General features: G+C 40.6%; 4 protein-coding genes across 5 annotated transcripts; 2 read left to right on the forward strand and 2 right to left on the reverse strand.

The window, feature by feature from the left end:
* Positions 1-1,846: 1,846 nt before the first annotated feature.
* On the forward strand, positions 1,847-2,450 carry LOC4330990 (probable steroid-binding protein 3). The gene has a single exon (XM_015767561.3). It carries the CDS (start codon positions 1,923-1,925, stop codon positions 2,229-2,231), a length of 309 nt encoding a protein of 102 aa, XP_015623047.1. The 5' UTR covers positions 1,847-1,922; the 3' UTR covers positions 2,232-2,450.
* Positions 2,451-4,353: 1,903 nt separating this feature from the next.
* Positions 4,354-8,680, forward strand: LOC9267161 (uncharacterized). Its single transcript, XM_015768578.3, has 6 exons — positions 4,354-4,700; positions 6,441-6,638; positions 6,769-6,942; positions 7,036-7,142; positions 7,500-7,831; positions 7,921-8,680. Exons 1-6 carry the CDS (start codon positions 4,527-4,529, stop codon positions 8,412-8,414), a joined length of 1,479 nt encoding a protein of 492 aa, XP_015624064.1. The 5' UTR covers positions 4,354-4,526; the 3' UTR covers positions 8,415-8,680.
* A 469-nt stretch (positions 8,681-9,149) lies between these two features.
* LOC4330991 (protein HEADING DATE REPRESSOR 1-like) lies at positions 9,150-12,089 on the reverse strand. Of its 2 annotated transcripts, NM_001416988.1 has the most exons (4): positions 11,829-12,089; positions 11,571-11,666; positions 9,889-10,238; positions 9,150-9,643 (listed from the first exon to the last, which is right to left on the reverse strand). In NM_001416988.1, exons 2-4 carry the CDS (start codon positions 11,635-11,637, stop codon positions 9,428-9,430), a joined length of 633 nt encoding a protein of 210 aa, NP_001403917.1. In that variant the 5' UTR covers positions 11,638-11,666; positions 11,829-12,089; the 3' UTR covers positions 9,150-9,427. The 2 variants fall into 2 exon arrangements, 1 of the variants encoding a protein (NP_001403917.1); NR_184404.1 differs by lacking the exon at positions 9,889-10,238.
* Positions 12,090-13,350: 1,261 nt separating this feature from the next.
* Positions 13,351-17,010, reverse strand: LOC4330992 (uncharacterized). The gene is made up of 4 exons (NM_001416984.1): positions 16,764-17,010; positions 14,987-15,376; positions 14,034-14,912; positions 13,351-13,931 (listed from the first exon to the last, which is right to left on the reverse strand). The coding sequence occupies exons 1-4, from the start codon at positions 16,822-16,824 to the stop codon at positions 13,699-13,701; spliced, it is 1,563 nt and encodes a 520-aa protein (NP_001403913.1). The 5' UTR covers positions 16,825-17,010; the 3' UTR covers positions 13,351-13,698.
* Between the last annotated feature and the right edge of the window lie 913 nt (positions 17,011-17,923).

Consider the following 17,923-nt stretch of genomic DNA (forward strand, 5'->3'; position numbering starts at 1 on the left):
TGGATTTCAATGACATGTAGGTGCCACCGTGGCAATGCCACGTCAGCGCATGGAGCCGGTTTGAACCGGTTAGGACCTAAAAATACATTTTGGAAGTTCAAGAATCTAGATAACACACCTACACAAGTTTAGGGACCGCTCATATACTTTACTCTTTTTTATATATAATATTCATACGGTATACTATATTTATAAATATAAAATCTATGCACATGAATATATTTTTAGGTTATTAGATTTTTATCTAGTTTCTTTTAATTTTTCTAACTTGTTTTTTTTTAAAAAAAATTATGGTGCAGGAGGAGCGTATGTGTTAGGGGGAGGGACAGGGTGCCTGATCGACCACAGCGATCACCCGTCCATTAGCCCTCCCTTAAACAAGGTCTCAAAGCGTTTGTTTGATCTGATCATCGTCTCACGTGACGTTGTTGTGACACTGATTTTGATAATTGAAAAACACGTTATATCGTGCATTACGGTTCAAGTATAATTCAAACTTGCGTCAATATAAGGTTGTGTTCAGCACAAGGAGATTGATATGAAAATTCTTTAATTTTCCACACACACGCTTTTCAACCGCCAAACGACATTTTTAAAAAAAAATAATATTCATATTAATTATTTTAAAATTTTAAATAGTTAATATTTAATTAATCATATGCTAATGATTTACTACATCCGTCCCATTATAAGTGCAGTTATGGTTTTCCGTGTCCAACATTTAACCGTTCGTCTTATTTGGAAATTTTTTATGATTGTTAGTGTTGTTGTTATTAGATGACAAAAATGAATAATATTATATGTGTGTTTAATTTTTCTATATTTTTTTAAAAAATAAGATAAACGGTTAAACGTTGGATACGAAAACTCACAAGTATATTTCAACTAGAAAAAAATGCCCGTGCGTTGCAACGGATGAAGTATATTTTAATCTTGTTATTGTTATATGGTTAAGTTAAAATGAAATTCATTGTGGGAGTTCGCTTGGATATATATATATTTAAAAAATCATTAGCTGTAGTTAGGGGTTTGATCGTTTCAAGTTAGCATGTGAGTTTTTTAAAAACAAATTTCTTATATGATTCCTTCTATATTACCAAAAGTGAACAATCTTGAAAACCGATTCAAATACGAATATGTATTTCCAAAAGCAAACGAACTTAAAAACTGACTCATACACGGATGACGTACCAAAATACCGGCAAAAACATCTTCAATTTTCATAATAACTAGAAAAATGCCCGTGCGTTGCAACGGGTGAAGTCTATTTTAATCTTATTATTGATATATGGTTTAGTTAATATGAAATTCACTGTGAGAGTTTGCTTAGATATATATATTTTTAGAAAATCATAAGCTGCAGTTAGGAGTCCAATCGTCTCAAGTTGGCATGCGATTTTTTTTTAAACAGATTTCTTATATGATTCCTTTTGTATTTACCAAAAGTGAACGATATTAAAAACCGACTCAAATATGAATATGTATTTTCAAAAGCAAACGAACTTAAAAATGGCTCATACACGATACACGAATGACGTACCAAAATACCGGCAAAAACATCTTCAACTTTTATAATAGTAGAGATAGAGATATAGATTAAAACCAAAACATAAAATTAAAACTGACTCAAACACGGATGACGAATTATAAAAACATCTTTAATTTTTATAACCGACTCAAACACAGATAATAAGATGTGAAAAGATCTTCAATTTTTATAATAAGTACGGATAGTGATTGGGACGGAGGTGGTAACTCGTTTTACCTATCTTTCTCAATCTATCCTATTCGATTCTCGTCATCGGCGCATCGCCTTTTTCTCCACCGCTTCACTTCCCCACTAGCCACAAGGCCCACAACCCAACAACCTTCCACTGATCCACACACAGCCGCGAGGAGAGAGAAAGAGAGAGGAGAGAGAGATGGCGGCGGAGCTGACGGCGGCGCAGCTGCGGGCGTACGACGGGAGCGACCCATCGAAGCCGATCTACGTCTCCGTCCGCGGCAAGGTCTACGACGTCACCTCCGGCCGCGGCTTCTACGGCCCCGGCGGCGCCTACGCCGTCTTCGCCGGCCGCGAGGCCAGCCGCGCGCTCGGCAAGATGTCCAAGGACGACGCCGACGTCTCCGGCGACCTCTCCGGCCTCTCCGACAAGGAGCTCGGCGTCCTCGCCGACTGGGAGACCAAGTTCCAGGCCAAGTACCCCGTCGTCGCCCGCCTCACCGAATGAAAAAAAAAAATCCCCCCAAATCAACCCTTAGATTATTGTATCCTCTTGTGCTCTACAGCTTAATTCCATCCGTAATTCCATGTGTAACTTATTATTACTTCTCCCTGTGTGTCAGTGTGTCTGTGCTTGCAGCTTTGCTCTCTGGTTGCTTGATTAGCTGCCCAATAATCTGAACAATAAGAAATCTGGGGAGTAATTTAAGTATTGGATTGTCTGGTCTTTCTTTTTTGTGATTGCCGCTTGATTTCTTGTGCCATAGGTTGTTCTTAATCTTGATCTGGGTATTCTTGTATAGAAGAAGCAATGTGCTGAATGCCTTGACCACAGAAATTTCATGGCTGTTGTTTGCTGTACAGGTTCATTTGGTTGTGTTCATCTTGGTGCTGTCATAGTCAGATAGGTACAACAAAAGCAGGTTCTTTATAAGATTTTTTTCTTGTGGTAGTCGATGGATGGATGTTAGTGTTAGTTTTTCGTTCTTTCATTTCTGGTGGATATGCTAGCTTTGGCAAGTGATTATTTTTTGGTTTTGTGTGTGGATTGATAAATCATTGAAGCAATGCACAGAGACATCAGACATCAATTCAGTCGTTAACTATTACAGTTTTGAACAATGAATAATTCTATATAGATTATTGGGATATAGATAATTGTTTTGACCAATATATTGTAAAAGTTGATTACTTGATAAGCTTTATGACTATTTCCTGTGTCTTCTTCTCTCTGTCTTACCTGTTTAATATCTGACTGTTGTACGTGGAGGAAGACATGAATGAATAATGAGTTTAGCTCCTAAATGTTCTCGTGGATGTTCTGATTGGGGAGAAAAGGTTTGTTACTGATATTTGGTTTGTGTAGGCTGATAATTCCAGCAGTTTCCTGCATCCTCGCTGTGTGTACATTTTATTTTGTGTGAAAAGGATATTGATATATATGGACTCTGGATCGTGAGAGGGGGGTATCAATTGTTATAAAGGATTCCTTTCTTTGTTTTCTTTCCAATTTCCAATCAGCTTCCATGTGTGTTCTGAACTTCTGATACTTCAGGCCGGGAAGGTGGAAAATTCGCTCCGTTCCCATGAAAACCCTACCCCTCCCATGGGGAGTTTTTCTATTATATTAATATGAAACCCTACCCCTATGAGCATCCTATGGGGAGTTTTTCTATTATATTAATATGAAACCCTACCCCTATGAGCATCAATCCTGGAGATATTGACAAAGTTTCCGTTAAACCCTGAAAAATTCGCTCCTATAGGAGTCGAATCCAGGACCTCAGATGCTACCGAGGCTCTTGTAACTACTAGGCTACATGCCCTTTCACAGGCACAGGCAAATTGTTTGCAACATTGTTCTGATTCACTGCATATCTGAATGAAACCATGAATCACCTTACAGATATTTTAACACTAGTGAATGCACTGTGCGTCTGTGCCCACTGCCCTGTTACGAAGAATCATTATCGTTAGTTTCGGTCCAACCCTTGTTACGTGCAATCACATTGGCCCCAGTTCATCAGTTAGAACGTGTTCACTTTTGTTACCACTTTCAAACATACCAATTTTTAACATTACCAAATTAATTTTAATAAGGCAACAAACTAAACACATCCTTATCGATGCTACCTTACCAAATTAACTTATACATTAGTAACTGTAGAATTTTCTACTTTTAAAAAATCTACCAAATATTGATAAGGCATTAAATTTAGGGCATGTTCAGATTGTAGCCAAAATAAACCTTACCAAATTTTGGCAGGATTTCTTATGTATTTATCAAATTTGGCAACAAACTAAACATAGATATTTTTTGAAAACTTTAAAAAAAATGGTATGGTTGAAAATAGCATCAATAACAGCCCCTAAATACAACCATCAAAATGTGTCAAAATTGGCAGGGTTAAAAGTGGATGTAAACTGAACAAACCCTTTTACTATTTTGGCCGCCGGTTGTTGGGCCGAGCTGCTTCATGGGCCGTGCACACCGGAGAAGGAGATGATGGACTGATGGCTAGTTGGACAAACCTGAGCCGTCCGATGCAGATGGACGGTGGATGGAGTGGGGGGAACCACACGCCGCTGACGTAGCTACATGAAGTCATCAGACTCCAGCCGATCCGCCCACACATGCGCGACGCGCGTCCCACGCAGCCATCACCGGCTCACCGCCGCCGTCGCCTCGTCGCCGCCGGCCCGGCCGCCGCCTCCCCTCGAGCTCGTCGTCTCGAGGAGCGCTCGGGTTCCGGTCGCCTCCTCGTAGGGAGGAGGAGGATCGGAGGAGGAGGGGTTTCACGCCATGGTGCAGCACCAGTATGTCCCGCGCAAGCGGCGGGCCGAGCGCTCGTTGGCGCCGGCGGCGCCGGCGGCGATCTTCAACGTGGAGGCGGAGGAGGGCAGGGCCGGCGATGTCCCCTTGCACAAGCGCGTCAAGGAGGAGCTGCAGCTGCAGCCGCCGCCGCCGTCACTGCAGGTAGATTAGATTGAATTTTTATTTTTATTTTTTTGTTTTTTGGTTCCTCGTCGTGGCTACGTGATTGCGGAATACTTAGCCTGTTCCCTATTCTAAGGAAATGGTGTTATGGATTTCTCCATTGAGAATACTAATATATTTTATCCGGATTAGGAGTGAGATCAGCAGGAACTATTTCGTACGGTCAGCGAAAATTACCACCAGAAATATCTTACAGAAATCACTTATAACGATACCCAAAAAAATAAAACATTGACACGGGTTGTAAATATTTGTGCTCCTTGCTTTAATCTGGATATCCAGGCCAACGTGCTTCTTGATGGAGATTGTCAATCCAATTAATTAGGCACTCAAGGGTAATTGGAGATTAGTGAGGAGGGATATTATATTGGTTAAGCTTTGCGTGAGAGATGCTATTATTACCTTTTTATTTTGTTTCTTTTTCTTTTCAGCTCTGGCAACAAATGGATTTATTTCCGAACAAACAAAAAAAAAACATCCTAATTGAGTTGCTAGCGTTGATTTTAGGAGACAGACTGAAATGGGTAAGCCAAACTTTGGCGCAACATGCATAAAGGTAGAGGATACGAGTCCGCAATTGTGATATTGGATTTGGGATGGATTGTTTTGTAGGGTTTTGTAACGTAAAGTGCGGCTGGTAACCGAACACACCCTTCGTCTATGTGAGTGAATGCTACTACTACATTGAATGCTACTTTATTCATTCCATATCTCGCTAATTTGGATGTTTGCTCTAGACGCTCCAGACAAATTAATCTGGAAATGGAAATGCCATGACATGTCCTATATTTGTTCCATATCTCGCTAATTTGGATGTTTTCTTTAGGCGCTCCAGACAAATTAATCTAGAAATGGAAATGCCATGACATGTCCTTTTATGCTCAGTTTGATGACACGCTGGTAAAAATATATGACTTGACATTTACTGGTAAAAAATCACCGTGATACTTCCTCTTTAGTTTGGTTGGTGCGGGTATAGTTGTATGTTCTTTGCAAGGTGGTCACCAAGAAGGAGAGGAAAGCCTTTGATGCAGGCCTGATTTTGGTTACTTGGCTGATTTGGAAGGAACGAAAGGCTCGCGTGTTCAATGGCCGAGCCTCGTCACCGGCCTGTTTGTGTACGACGATCAAGGATGAATGGGAAACGTGGCTGGCGGCGGGTTTGATCCCTCTTCCTTGAGTCGGCTTGTTTGTAGCTCTGTTCGGAGAGGTCTCTGTGTGTTTGCTCCCCATCTCCTTTGAGCGGCGGTTTTTTCGCCTCACTTAAAGGGATGTGGCCCTATTTGTAACCAATAATGTACATTCTTTGCTCTTACTTAATATATTTCGGCCAGTATTTTCTTTGCCGGCCCAGCGGAAGTGTTTGAAATTTCATTGCTATTTGTTCAGTTATTATGCATGTCCGTTTTTTATACCGTTAATGAGCGATTGTGGCAAAATACTTATTGACCGTGTGTATGGGAATATGTAAATCTTATAGTGCATTGTTAGACATTATTATAAGTTAGGAGTTTTTAAAATATCAAAATCTGAAAAATTATCAGTTGTAAAATGGGGCAACATACAAAATATATCTGAAAAGTTTGGGATTTGATTAATAGCGTTGTATCTATATGTATTTGTACAAATATCCTTTTGCGTGCTAACATAATAATCATATACTATGTGATTAGCTAACACTTCAATTTATCCTCTAAGTACCAACATGATGTTTTGCAGGACATGCACATCCTCGATGGAAGTAGCCCATTAGGGTTGAGATTAAGAAAAAGTCCATCTCTTTTGGAGCTGATTCAAATGAAGCTGGCAATGGAAAATACAAAAAAGGAAGACATAAAATCTAGGTCTCTTATTGCTAGTGAACGAGTGAAAGCTTCCAACTTTGCTGCAGATTTTTTGAAAATTGGCACTTGGGAGGTAAGAGATTTCCTGTTAACTGTGTTAGTACTAATATATATGTTATCATGTAGGAGTAGTAAGTACAACTTAGATGCTCTCTTTCCCAAAATTTTGGTTTAACATTGAAGGAAATATTGCTTATTTGCAGTGCACGTCACAGTATGAAGGTGATTTGGTGGCAAAATGCTACTTTGCTAAGCATAAGCTTGTCTGGGAAGTTCTGGATGCTGGTCTCAAGAGAAAGATAGAAATTCAGTGGTCAGATATTATTGCTTTGAAGGCAACTTGCCCTGAGAATGGAATTGGAACCCTGGATCTTGTGGTAAGTTCCTTAGAATATAGGCTATTTTTGTATTAATGCTTTAATTGTTGCAATACCATAGTTTCTTAGATAAGCTTCTATTCATTTCTGAAGTTGGCCCGACCACCAACTTTCTTCAAAGAGACTGATCCTCAACCAAGAAAACATACACTGTGGCAAGTTGCATCAGATTTCACTGGTGGGCAAGCAAGCATAAAAAGGTAAAATATTAGTTTGTAGTCCATTATATATAGAGCCATGTGCCCATGTTTCATACATTAAGATTGGTTGCATGAAAGTTGTGAGCTATGAGCCTACCGTGGTACTTTTTGCTGAACATGTTTTAGTTTTGCATACATGATTATTCTTGTGATTTTTTATTTAGTGTTACTTTTGCTAGTTGTTCCACTTATATTATTATTTGTTTTTGCTGGGATGACCGAAGGAGGTCATCTAATGTTATTAAGATAGGAAACACTTATTGACCGTATATTAAGATAGGTCAACCATTTATATTATTATTATTATCTACTGACCTCTTTATTTTGACTACTAAAATGAAAATGATTGAAATGCAGGAGGCATATTCTACAGTGTCAATCAAGTTTATTAAGCAAGAACTTTGAAAAGCTTATTCAGTGTGATCAGCGACTAAATTATTTAAGCCTCCAACCATATATGATAGACTCTCCTGTTTTCAGACCTAAAACGGAAGGCTCTATATTCGAAAATCCAAATAAATCAAAGAGCTATCATGGTTTTAGTTACTTGGAAGGTGAACATGAATCCCACTTATCCAAGTATATTGATCATGTATCACCATGTGATTTTCCTTTAATGTCTAAAAAGGATGGAATGAAGGACGATATTGCGAACCAACAACAGTCATTTTCTCGACCAATCAATTGGGGTAAATTATTCTTTCCTCCAAGACATGGATGATATGTTTATATATGACCTACTATATCTATCTAATTATCTAATATTAAATGTTTTCAGGAGCCAGTGATGTAGATTTGCAAGTTGATGTATCTCAAGAACTAAAGAGCCCTCACCCCAACTCATTGAGTCAAGCTAGATCCTTGTCCATAGATGACTTGTTAAGCCATCTAGATGATTGCATAGTTGAGCAAAAGCCTGCAGGGAATAACCCTTCATTGCCCATTAGTGAGGCATCATCCAATGAATTGTTGGAGAAGATTACCCAGCAGCTTTTGAGCGACTCACATGTTGCACCAGCCTCAGATGAGAAACGGGTGATGGCAAGGGTTGGTTCTCTTCTTTCTCTGCTTCAGAAAGACGCAGTGCCAGCCAATTTACCCAAGTTTGAGCCCAATGACAGCGGCAAGATTGGTGTAGTTGAAGTGGGAATCAGCTCAGCACTTGATATGGGAATCGCAAATGGCACAAACCCTCCTGGCATCTCAAGAAAGGATTCCTACGAGGAGCTTTTGTCAAACTTGTTCAACATATCAGAGGATTTCGATGACTGAAGCAGGTTGGCTTTGCGGTTCTCATTCCAAGAATTAGATATATGCTATGCAAAACATGTAAATATGAGTGATAAGTTAGCTCCTTCAAAACAAAAAATATATATATTTTAGCATCTCCTTTGTAAACTTTTAAATGATTCATTAGATTGCGTTGCGTATTCGTTAGTTCATTGCTGAGTAATTTTATTTTGCAACAATGAACTGCCAACTTGTTCACATTCATCATTTCAAAAGGGCATGCATTTATGTGATAGTACTGTTCTCAACTAGCACTTCCTAGCTGCATGTAGGCTTCAACTGAAGGTGATGACGAGTGCATGTATGCTGCTACCTGAAATTACAAGTTTATTATGTTTTTGTTCGGAAATATTGCATGGGTTATCTAGTGTGGGAGTTTGTTGAAACAACATGAATGTTTGGAATACAAGCTATATTTCCTCAGTGTCTCCTATTATAAAAAGTCTGACTATTTTTTTAAAAAAAAATGTGCAAGAGCTAATAAATGTGGAATTAACTATAAAATAAATTGTACAAACTGTTGATATGGTTCTTAAATTGTTATCCTAATTTGAAATCATCTTGTTACTTTTAAACTCTGAACATCAATAACTAACCATAAAGTACACTATTTACTGTAGTTCTCATGACTCATATCTGAAGACATAAGTTTAAGTTGTGATACCCATGAATTAGATTTGAAAGGATTGCATTGGATTCAGAAGCATTACGCTATGTAGCAAAAGAGCTCATGCAAGGAAAAGGAGTCTTGCAAGAGCTCTTATAACATGTAAACACTTGCATTTAAATAGAATACATTACAAGCATCTCGCATACACTTGCAGCCTAGAAACAAATAGGTACAGCAAACAGAACCCCTTCATCTACACACAAGCCATAAAATAAAATAAGATAAATTGAATTTTACACAAGATAAAGACATCTGGGAATACTCTTAAACTGGTATCCGAAGATGTGTAGAACTTGGAACCTTGATAATATTACTTAATCTAAGCCTATAAGGTATCAGGTGGTGGTGCTTCTCCCTCCTCATCAAAGGCTTCATTTTCATCGAGCATGTTCATCAGCATAGATACCTGCTCATGAAGCATGGAATTTTCCTTCTCTATCTCCGTTCGCTTCTTACGCTCATCTGCGAGCTGCTTTTGTAGAAGCTCAAGCACTCGGGAGTCTTCTTCCAACTGTTCATTCAGGCCATTGATCTCACGGTCCTGCCACAGCATTTCCATGAATATAGGAGTCAATGTATGCTTCAGTGAGCAACAAATAGAATCGCATATAATTCAACTTTGGGTTTAACTAGACCAACACACGTCGTAAATTGAGGATAAAGTTAGTTTTTTCAAGCCTTGATCATCGATAAAAAAAAAGGAAAAAAGTATACCAAATGCATCACGATATTGTGCTAGTATGTGGTATTGTGGTACGGTAGCAAACTATTAAAAAGATCATGAACCTTTCTGTTCATTTCTTGGATTGCTATCCTCCTCATGCTCTCCACCACATCAACATTCACAAGCTTGCGTTTCTTGCCAACCAGCCATCCCTTGGGATATGACGCGGGCTCAAAGTCTGGTGGTGGGAGCAACATTTCAGCAGAACTGCGCTTGCCGTTGATTGGTTCCAAAGGCTCAAACAGCGCCTTCCTCTTCTCAGATAAGTTAGCTTTTGGATCTGGATGAACATCGTCGTCAGTACTTACTGCATTTGCATCATCTATTTTCATGGCCTCTTCATGAGCCTGATTGTTCAGTTGTTCATCAGCAGCCTCTTTGTTAAGTTCTTGTTGCAAGCTCCGGCCATTGGCTGGAACATACATATTGTTAGTCAGATTCAAGAGTCAGTGCACTTCTCTAGCTAAAATCTAATGCATACAGGTGAACATTATAACTACATGATTATATGGAAGTTCTTTAATTTCAGAGTGTGTTCTGCTATCATGACAGCCTGATAACTTGTTAGCATACATCAGCTCAAGACCAACGAACGGTCTCTCAATGTATTTATATTGACATATGTAGACCATCCTTGGTGATGAAGCAAAGTATCAAGGTACAAAAACAGCAACTATTTGGAACATGCACAATTAAACAAATTATCTCCTGCAAGTTCTATGCATTGACAAGCCTTACATTTTCAAGAGCAAAAACTGATTGATTTACTTTGGCCTAAGGCCTAAGCTAACTGGTCAACAACACATGTTCAAAAAAAAAAAAAGGTTCAATATTGCCACATGCAACGACACCCTAACCTTATTTAACACTGCTAACTGCTAAGGTCGACAACATGCTATTTAATCTGACACTCTGACCCCGGGAAAAATTATTGCACGTGAGGCCATAATTACTGTATGCGACCAAGCAAGTTCGTCTATGTCTTTGTCAATACCAAAATTATCTAGATGCAGTTGCAACTTAATTGGGAGTTGACCAAAAGAGCAGTGAAATCATAGAGGATACATGAGCAACAAAAGAAGTAGCAGCCAGATGCACCAATAAAAAATCTCATTCCACAAAGCAAGGCAGTACCAAGTTACGGAGAGGAATATGATTTGTTTCTGCAAGCATATTCGCACTAGCACTGGTAAGCTACCTAGCACCGACAGGTGCAGTTTCAGAATCTTGGCGGTAAAGACAAGCAAATTAAGCAGGCCACATCCTCTTAGTTTAGTTATCAAGGCGCCTCTAAGTCTTAATCCTCATGAGCTTGCACCAAATGGACCAGCCAAACCGGTGCGTGATTAACGTGTACGGAATAATAATTATATATCGATTCAGTGAGCTGGCAATAATTTAATCCCCCACGAAACATCTCACTCAGAAATTATTCCATGCTACCAGCTACAGTACGTTTAGCAGCAGGAAATTTCGAGGATACTAACTTGTAAGTAGCCAAGATTACCAGTAATTAGGTGTAAAACCGTAAATCAAAGTGTTGTATGGTTCATACAATTTTTTTAAAACTGAAAGAAAATGCAGAGAAGCTTCGAAAGGGACTGAATTTGAAGCTAGCGAGATTTAATCAACAAGAGATTATGAGAGAAGGAATGGATATCTCATATCTGAGCAGAGCAAGAAGAAGCAGGAGTCGAAATCAGCATGATTTACATTTGAATGAAGCATGTAATTAACAAAGCACCTGAGGCTGATCTCCTCCTCGACTTCCAGAAAATCCGCGGGGGATCAGCCGAGGCCGGCTCCTCCATGGCTTGCTCTTGCTCCTCCTCCTCCTTCACTGCAGCAGAGAGAATCAAATCACACAAAATCAGCTTGGCCTTTGATTTCTCCTCACCTCCATGAGCCTCTTGAGGGGGTGAGGCTCTCGACTGGGGAAACAAGAACCACACCAAAGCAAAAACAAACAGAGAGAAAATCAAAATCAAAATCAAAATCTCACCTCTTCTTCTTCTTCTTGATTGCGAAGCTACCTGGACCCGTTCTATCTGCTTGCAACCTGAGCTCTATCTCTCTCTCTCTCTGTCCCTCTCTCTATCAATCTATGGGTGCGTGCCTTGTGAGTTGCGTTATCTTGTGGTTCTTGGCTGAGGAGGGTTGCTACTTGCTAGGACGGCGAGAAGAGAGAGGAGAGGTGGGTCACCGGGTCGCCTTCGCCTTGGAAGCAACTCCCGTTTGTTTCTTGACCGTCTCGCGTGCCTTCGTCTCCGACCGCCTTTGGCTTTTTACTTTTGAAGGGACGCAGAGAGCGAGGGCAGTGTAGTGTGGGGGAAAGGCTGAAACGGCGTTGGCGCGCACGGGGGGCGTTGGCGTTGGCGTTCGTTGGTTGCGGTCGCGCTTGGATTACCCGCCAACAACCTCCTCTCTCTCTCCGGATCCTCTGTGGCTGCTTCTGTGTTGTTTGTGTCCAATCCTCTTTCGATGAGATACTGGTTCTTCGTCCTAAAATATAACAATGTATTAAATGTGATGTCCATCTTATTTAAAAGAATTTTGTGATTAGTATTTTTATTATTATTAGATGATAAAACATGATTAGTACTTGATGTGTAACTATTTTTTTATAAAAAAAATCATAAATATTTCAAATTAGATAAACGGACAGTCAAATGTTGGACACGGAAACCCACAACTGTACTTAAAATGAGGCGAATATAGTATTACTGTTATGAATCTGAATACTATGTCCAGATTCATATTGTTAGGATACGTCATCCTTTCGTTTATGCTCTTCATTCTAGGAAAAAAAATAAATTTAGAATTGAACTTACTAATACTCCTTTCGTAAAAAAACAAAAAAAAATCAACTTCTAGAGTTTGAATTTTGTCCCACAAAAATTTTACTATCCTATCTACCCTCAGCACGTAAAAGAAGAAGTTTTATACCTTCAATACTCTTTACCTACCTATCACATTTATTATTTTTTTATTGATTAAGGACATCTTAATCACTCTTCATTTTCACTAATTTCACCTCGGGATATTAGGAATGGATTTTTTTTTATACGGAGGGATATTAGGAATGAATTTTTTTTATACGGAGGAAGTACATCTAATACTAAATTCGTTTTTAGTCGGAAGCAGTACTGTACTAATAGGATAAAATTGGAGACAGGCCACCAGCAGCCGTGCAACCCAAAGCTGCTAATCATCATCAATTCCGGTGTACTGGCAGCACAGCGACTGACACCGGCATGCATGGAAGGATGCAGGCTATCAATGCGAGAGCTACCGCATAGCCATGTGAACACTAGCATTGGATTTGTACCAAGCCGCGAGTACGTAGTACTACTACCGTCCTTCTCTCCAACCTTTTCCATCTTGGGGGCCCAACACTCACTGCACTGGGCCATATCTGAGCCCAATACCTCAAATAGTAGTTTTGAGGCTTTGGCTGGCCCAGTTAAAGACATCAGAATTCTCTTCCTCAAAAAATAAAAAAAACAAAAAAAAAACACTAAGTTATGCATTGCCCAGTGCCCACGCTGCTACAATGACTGGCAACCAATAGAGCGGTTTTATCCCCTGCTATGGCAACAAAACAAGGCACACGGACATGTCAAACGATCCATCTCACTATCAAGACCCAGAGATTGCTAATTACATCATCTAAAGCAGTCAGGTAAAGAAAAAGGGACTATCCAACTCCGACTTGAGCCATAATTGACCCAGAAAATTTCTACCAACAGATTATTGTTGAGACCTCAACCTCCCAACCTACATTGTATCCTAAAACGAAAACCTGTAACCTATATCATGGTTCATCCGGTACAAATCGATGCTGCTGCTACTGATCGTTGATCAGTGCAACGTCAGGCCTTGGCAGAATCAAGGCAGCCAATACACTGGGAAGGCTCAGCGAGGCCGTAAATGGCCTCAATGCAGCTGCTATGGAATGCATGGTGGCAGCCCAGGACGGCCGCGACTGGAGGAGCATTGTCGCGAGCATCGTCACCTTGAGGCCTGAATGCTATATCGAGCTTGCACAGCTGGCACCTTGTCCCCAATGGCTCAACTGGTGGCGCCTCATCCTTGTCCGTCAGAGCTGAAATCGCAACGAAGAAAATGTGATTTAAGTCAAATGGTTAAGACGGACAGCAAAAAAGTAATCTTTGCCTTGCACTGAAACTGTGATGAAGAACTTTACCTGGTCCTTTGATGTGGACCTGCGGTTGTGAATTTGCCGATTTAAATTGCTGCAGCAGCTGTTCTTGCTGCTTGATCAACAATGCCTTCACGTTCGCGTAAGCAGGATCTGAGAGAACATTGGATGACGAGCCCTTAGCTTTCCCGATCTCTAGTTTCGGTGAGACCAATGGAGCAGTTGCACCAGCCTGGCCACTGGGCTGTTTCCTAGCAATGAGTAACTTAGCAAGCTTCCTTTGAAGATCATCTTGCAAGTTTTGTCTGGGAGCTGCAATGACCGGAGAAGGCAACTTATTGTGTGCAGCAACTTGCTGTGCTCTGTTGGCAATAGCTTTGGCATTGACTGGAGCAACTGGTTTATTAACAAGGCTTGTTCTGTTGATCATAGCTTTTATATTTAATGGACCAGCTGAGTGGTTGACTTGGTGAGTTCTGTTGGGTATAGCTTCTGCAGTGACTGGAAAAGCCGACAGATTGACTTGGCTTGATCCGCTGGCAATAGCATCAGTAGTGACTGGAGCAACAAGCAGATCAGCTTGGTTTGTTCCATAGGCAATAGCTTCTGTAATGATATCATTGGAATTATTTTTTGTATCAAGCTGCAGCTGCTGTGCAAGTTCAGCTGACTGACAATTGTCATTTGTAGTAGCAGGACCAATTTTTGAGGAAGCAATGACAGAACTCTCTCCGCTTTCAGTCTCCAACTTAACCATAGACAGTGGAGCAGCTAATTTACCGTCCTTATTTCTGATAGTTGGTTTCCTTTTTGGAAGTACATCAGAAGGGCTCTTGCCCGTTTGCAGCTTCTTTGATGGAGATGGGATGACTGCCCCATCCAACTGATCACCTTTGCTCGCGCTTTCTTCATTTCTCTTTTTGCCTGGAATAAAATAATCAAAATTTGGATTACAACATGAATGATAAAAATGAGTTAACAAAGCATCTAGTAAGCACCTCTGTGAACAGTTGGGCTATCTTCAGCAGCTTGAGACGAAGCAACTCTGGAGCGCTTGGCAGAAGGATTGGTTGAAGGAACGCTTGCCCGCTTCAGGTCTTCACTCATAACAATAGGCTGGGTAAGGGGCTTCCAAGCAGATGAAGCCACTTTATGAGGGGTGCGGACACGGGTTACAGATGGTCTTGCAGCAGCAGATTGGGTGTTAAAGCAAGGGTCTGTAGAATCTCTACGCTTGCTTGTACTAGCAGATTCTCCTCCCTTCACATCAGATGAAGCAGCAGCAGCAGCAGTAGGCTTACGGGTCATAGACCGAGTAACAGGGCGGAAAACCTGATGATGAGCAGGTGTGCTGCAAGATGGCTCAGCATGGCCAGCATCGCTACTCACTGAAATGGAAAAGGAAAATAGAAGTCAGAATAAACCATCCAGAATATCCTTTGGATGTAATATCAGCAGACATTAACTTGAAAGAAAGTGGCCATTTTTAATAAAACGGGTAAATCTTCCTCTAAATAAAATAACAAAGATTCTGAGAAATTGGAACTCTGATTTAAAAATACTCCATTCTTAAGACGATATAGCTGATCCTCTAACAAAGGATGACACTCATTGCAGATTAATTCAGTCAACGGCAAAATCCAGTGCGATGCAGAACTCTACACAAGAGAGAAGCAGCACACAAAATAAAGAAATTAACCCATCTAGTAAGTTGTAACATCTCCCGAAAAACAAATGGCCGCGTACAACAAACAACATGTTCAGACCAAATTGTTGGCCACTCATGAAAGTGTAGCAGAGATATTTATCAGTGGAAGCAAAGGCATTGTAGCAATGAAATCTGACTAATGATTTGATGGTTGGAACAAAAAAAGTTCCCAGTATTCTGGCATCTAAATTATGCACATATAATGCACCAACAGAACATATTACAACTTTACAAGGCAGGGTTACAATGTTACAAGCAGAGCTGAATTCAACCACAACATTAGGGAGGTTTACACCTAATATACAAGAGATACATGCACAATTCTATATCAGGCAAAAAAAAACTGGGGAAAAAGAGGAGCACATCAACATATAGCTTCCACATAGCACGTGCACACTTACATTTCAACCTAAACAGGACCGAACCTTCAAGGGAAAAAGAGCAGTTTGATTGCCACCAATTAACAGTTCATACAGCCAATTCTCAAGGAACAGATTACATTTCTTTGGAAAGGAAACCCAGCAGCATGATATTTTTTCTTTTAGTGAAACAGACCATCAAAAGAAAGGCATTTGATTATGTAGCTCCCCAATCCAACACAAATAAAGAAACACCTGCCCATCTTTACAAGATTCCATAGCATAACAATCAAAACAACAGCAGTTACTTCTGAATTATCCCTACATAGCGGCCGCTGTGGAGCCGCGTGCCGAATTCCCAAAGCCAAAAAAGAAAAAAAAATTCTGGCCCGGCTGCGTCTTTCCTGATGACATTTCTCTACTCCCAGTACTAAAACCACTCGATTAACGCGACATCAGGATCCGATCATGGATGATTCGAGCAATCCGTACTCAAGTCGCAACTAAACCGTGGGGCACATCTACGCGAAATCCCCCCCGAACCAAGAACCGGAATCTCCCGAACCAAAGCCATCAACACAACCCAACAATGCATCGGAATTACCACCAGCCCGCGGCCGCAACGAATCCACGCGAACCAAACATCCTAACAAAAAAAAAACACGAAGAACCCCCACGCGGAGGAGGATTGGGCGGGGGGGTTCTCACCATTCTCCGCGGCGGCGGCGGCGGGGGGAGGGGGATTCGGGGCCCTGGAGGCGCGCGGCATTGGATTGGGCGAATCGGGGGCGGCGCAATCGCAGGGAGCACGAGGAGAAAGCCCTAATTTATTTTTTTTTTCTCCTCCTCCTCCTCGTCGTTTTTTTTTTTTCTTTTCGGGGAGGAGGAGAGGGGGGAGGCTTTCCGTGTCGATGGAGAAGGGAGAGAGGAGGGGGTTAGAGGAGAGGAAGAGAGAAGGGAAGAGAAGAGAAGAGGTGGCGGGTTATATAGGCTTCGGGCGTGAGGCGTACGAGATGGGCCCACACTTCAGGCGGAGGCGGCGGCGGCGGCGTGGCTATCTGTGTGAAGAGACGACTCGACTCCTCTCACTCCTCTCGGCTCGGTGGGTTTGTGCAAGTGCTCCTTAGAGATGGAGCCCGGATGTTTTTTTTTGTTTTGTTTTTAAGACAATAGCCCGGATGGTTTTTGAAGTGTGTTTTGGATGAAACAAACTCAAGGAGGGATTTCGGCCTCATTTTCTTCGCTTATATTTTATACTTAAGAAGATATAATTTGAATTTTCAATTTTAAATTTGAAGTTGATTTTGAGACTTTTCATCGAAGTTTATTTTCAGCATTTACTTTTAGATCGCTAAGAACATATATAGAAAAGTTTTATTCACAAATTACTTCTTTATTTACAAATATGTCGTTTGCCTTATTCCACGAATAAGCTAAACCATGAGGCCGTTTTATCTTCTGCACTGCATTGTCACTGTGTGTTGTATTTTGGTGAGATCAAATATTATTATTAGTTGTTTTACATTCACATATGTAATTATGTGATGTCACTCCGGTTGAAATTCTACGTCTTGTTACATTTTAATAAGATAGATTATTATTTTTATTATGAGATAATTCAAGAAATGCTATTGACAAACACCAAAATTTAAGAGATGCTATCAACGAGTGCAAGTTCTACAAAATGTCATTGTACAGTCAATTTTATCCCATAAACGCCATCATCATTGGGGTGCCGTTCATCTCGCACCATTAAATGAATTGTTCATCTTATAGCACTTAATGAGGGCTACTAATGGAACCCTAATGGTGATGTTTTTTGGGACAAAATCACTTGTATAATGATATTTTATGGAACTCATAATTGT

This window comes from Oryza sativa, chromosome 2, assembly GCF_034140825.1.
Source record: "Oryza sativa Japonica Group chromosome 2, ASM3414082v1".
In the NCBI taxonomy this organism is placed as follows: domain Eukaryota; kingdom Viridiplantae; phylum Streptophyta; class Magnoliopsida; order Poales; family Poaceae; genus Oryza; species Oryza sativa.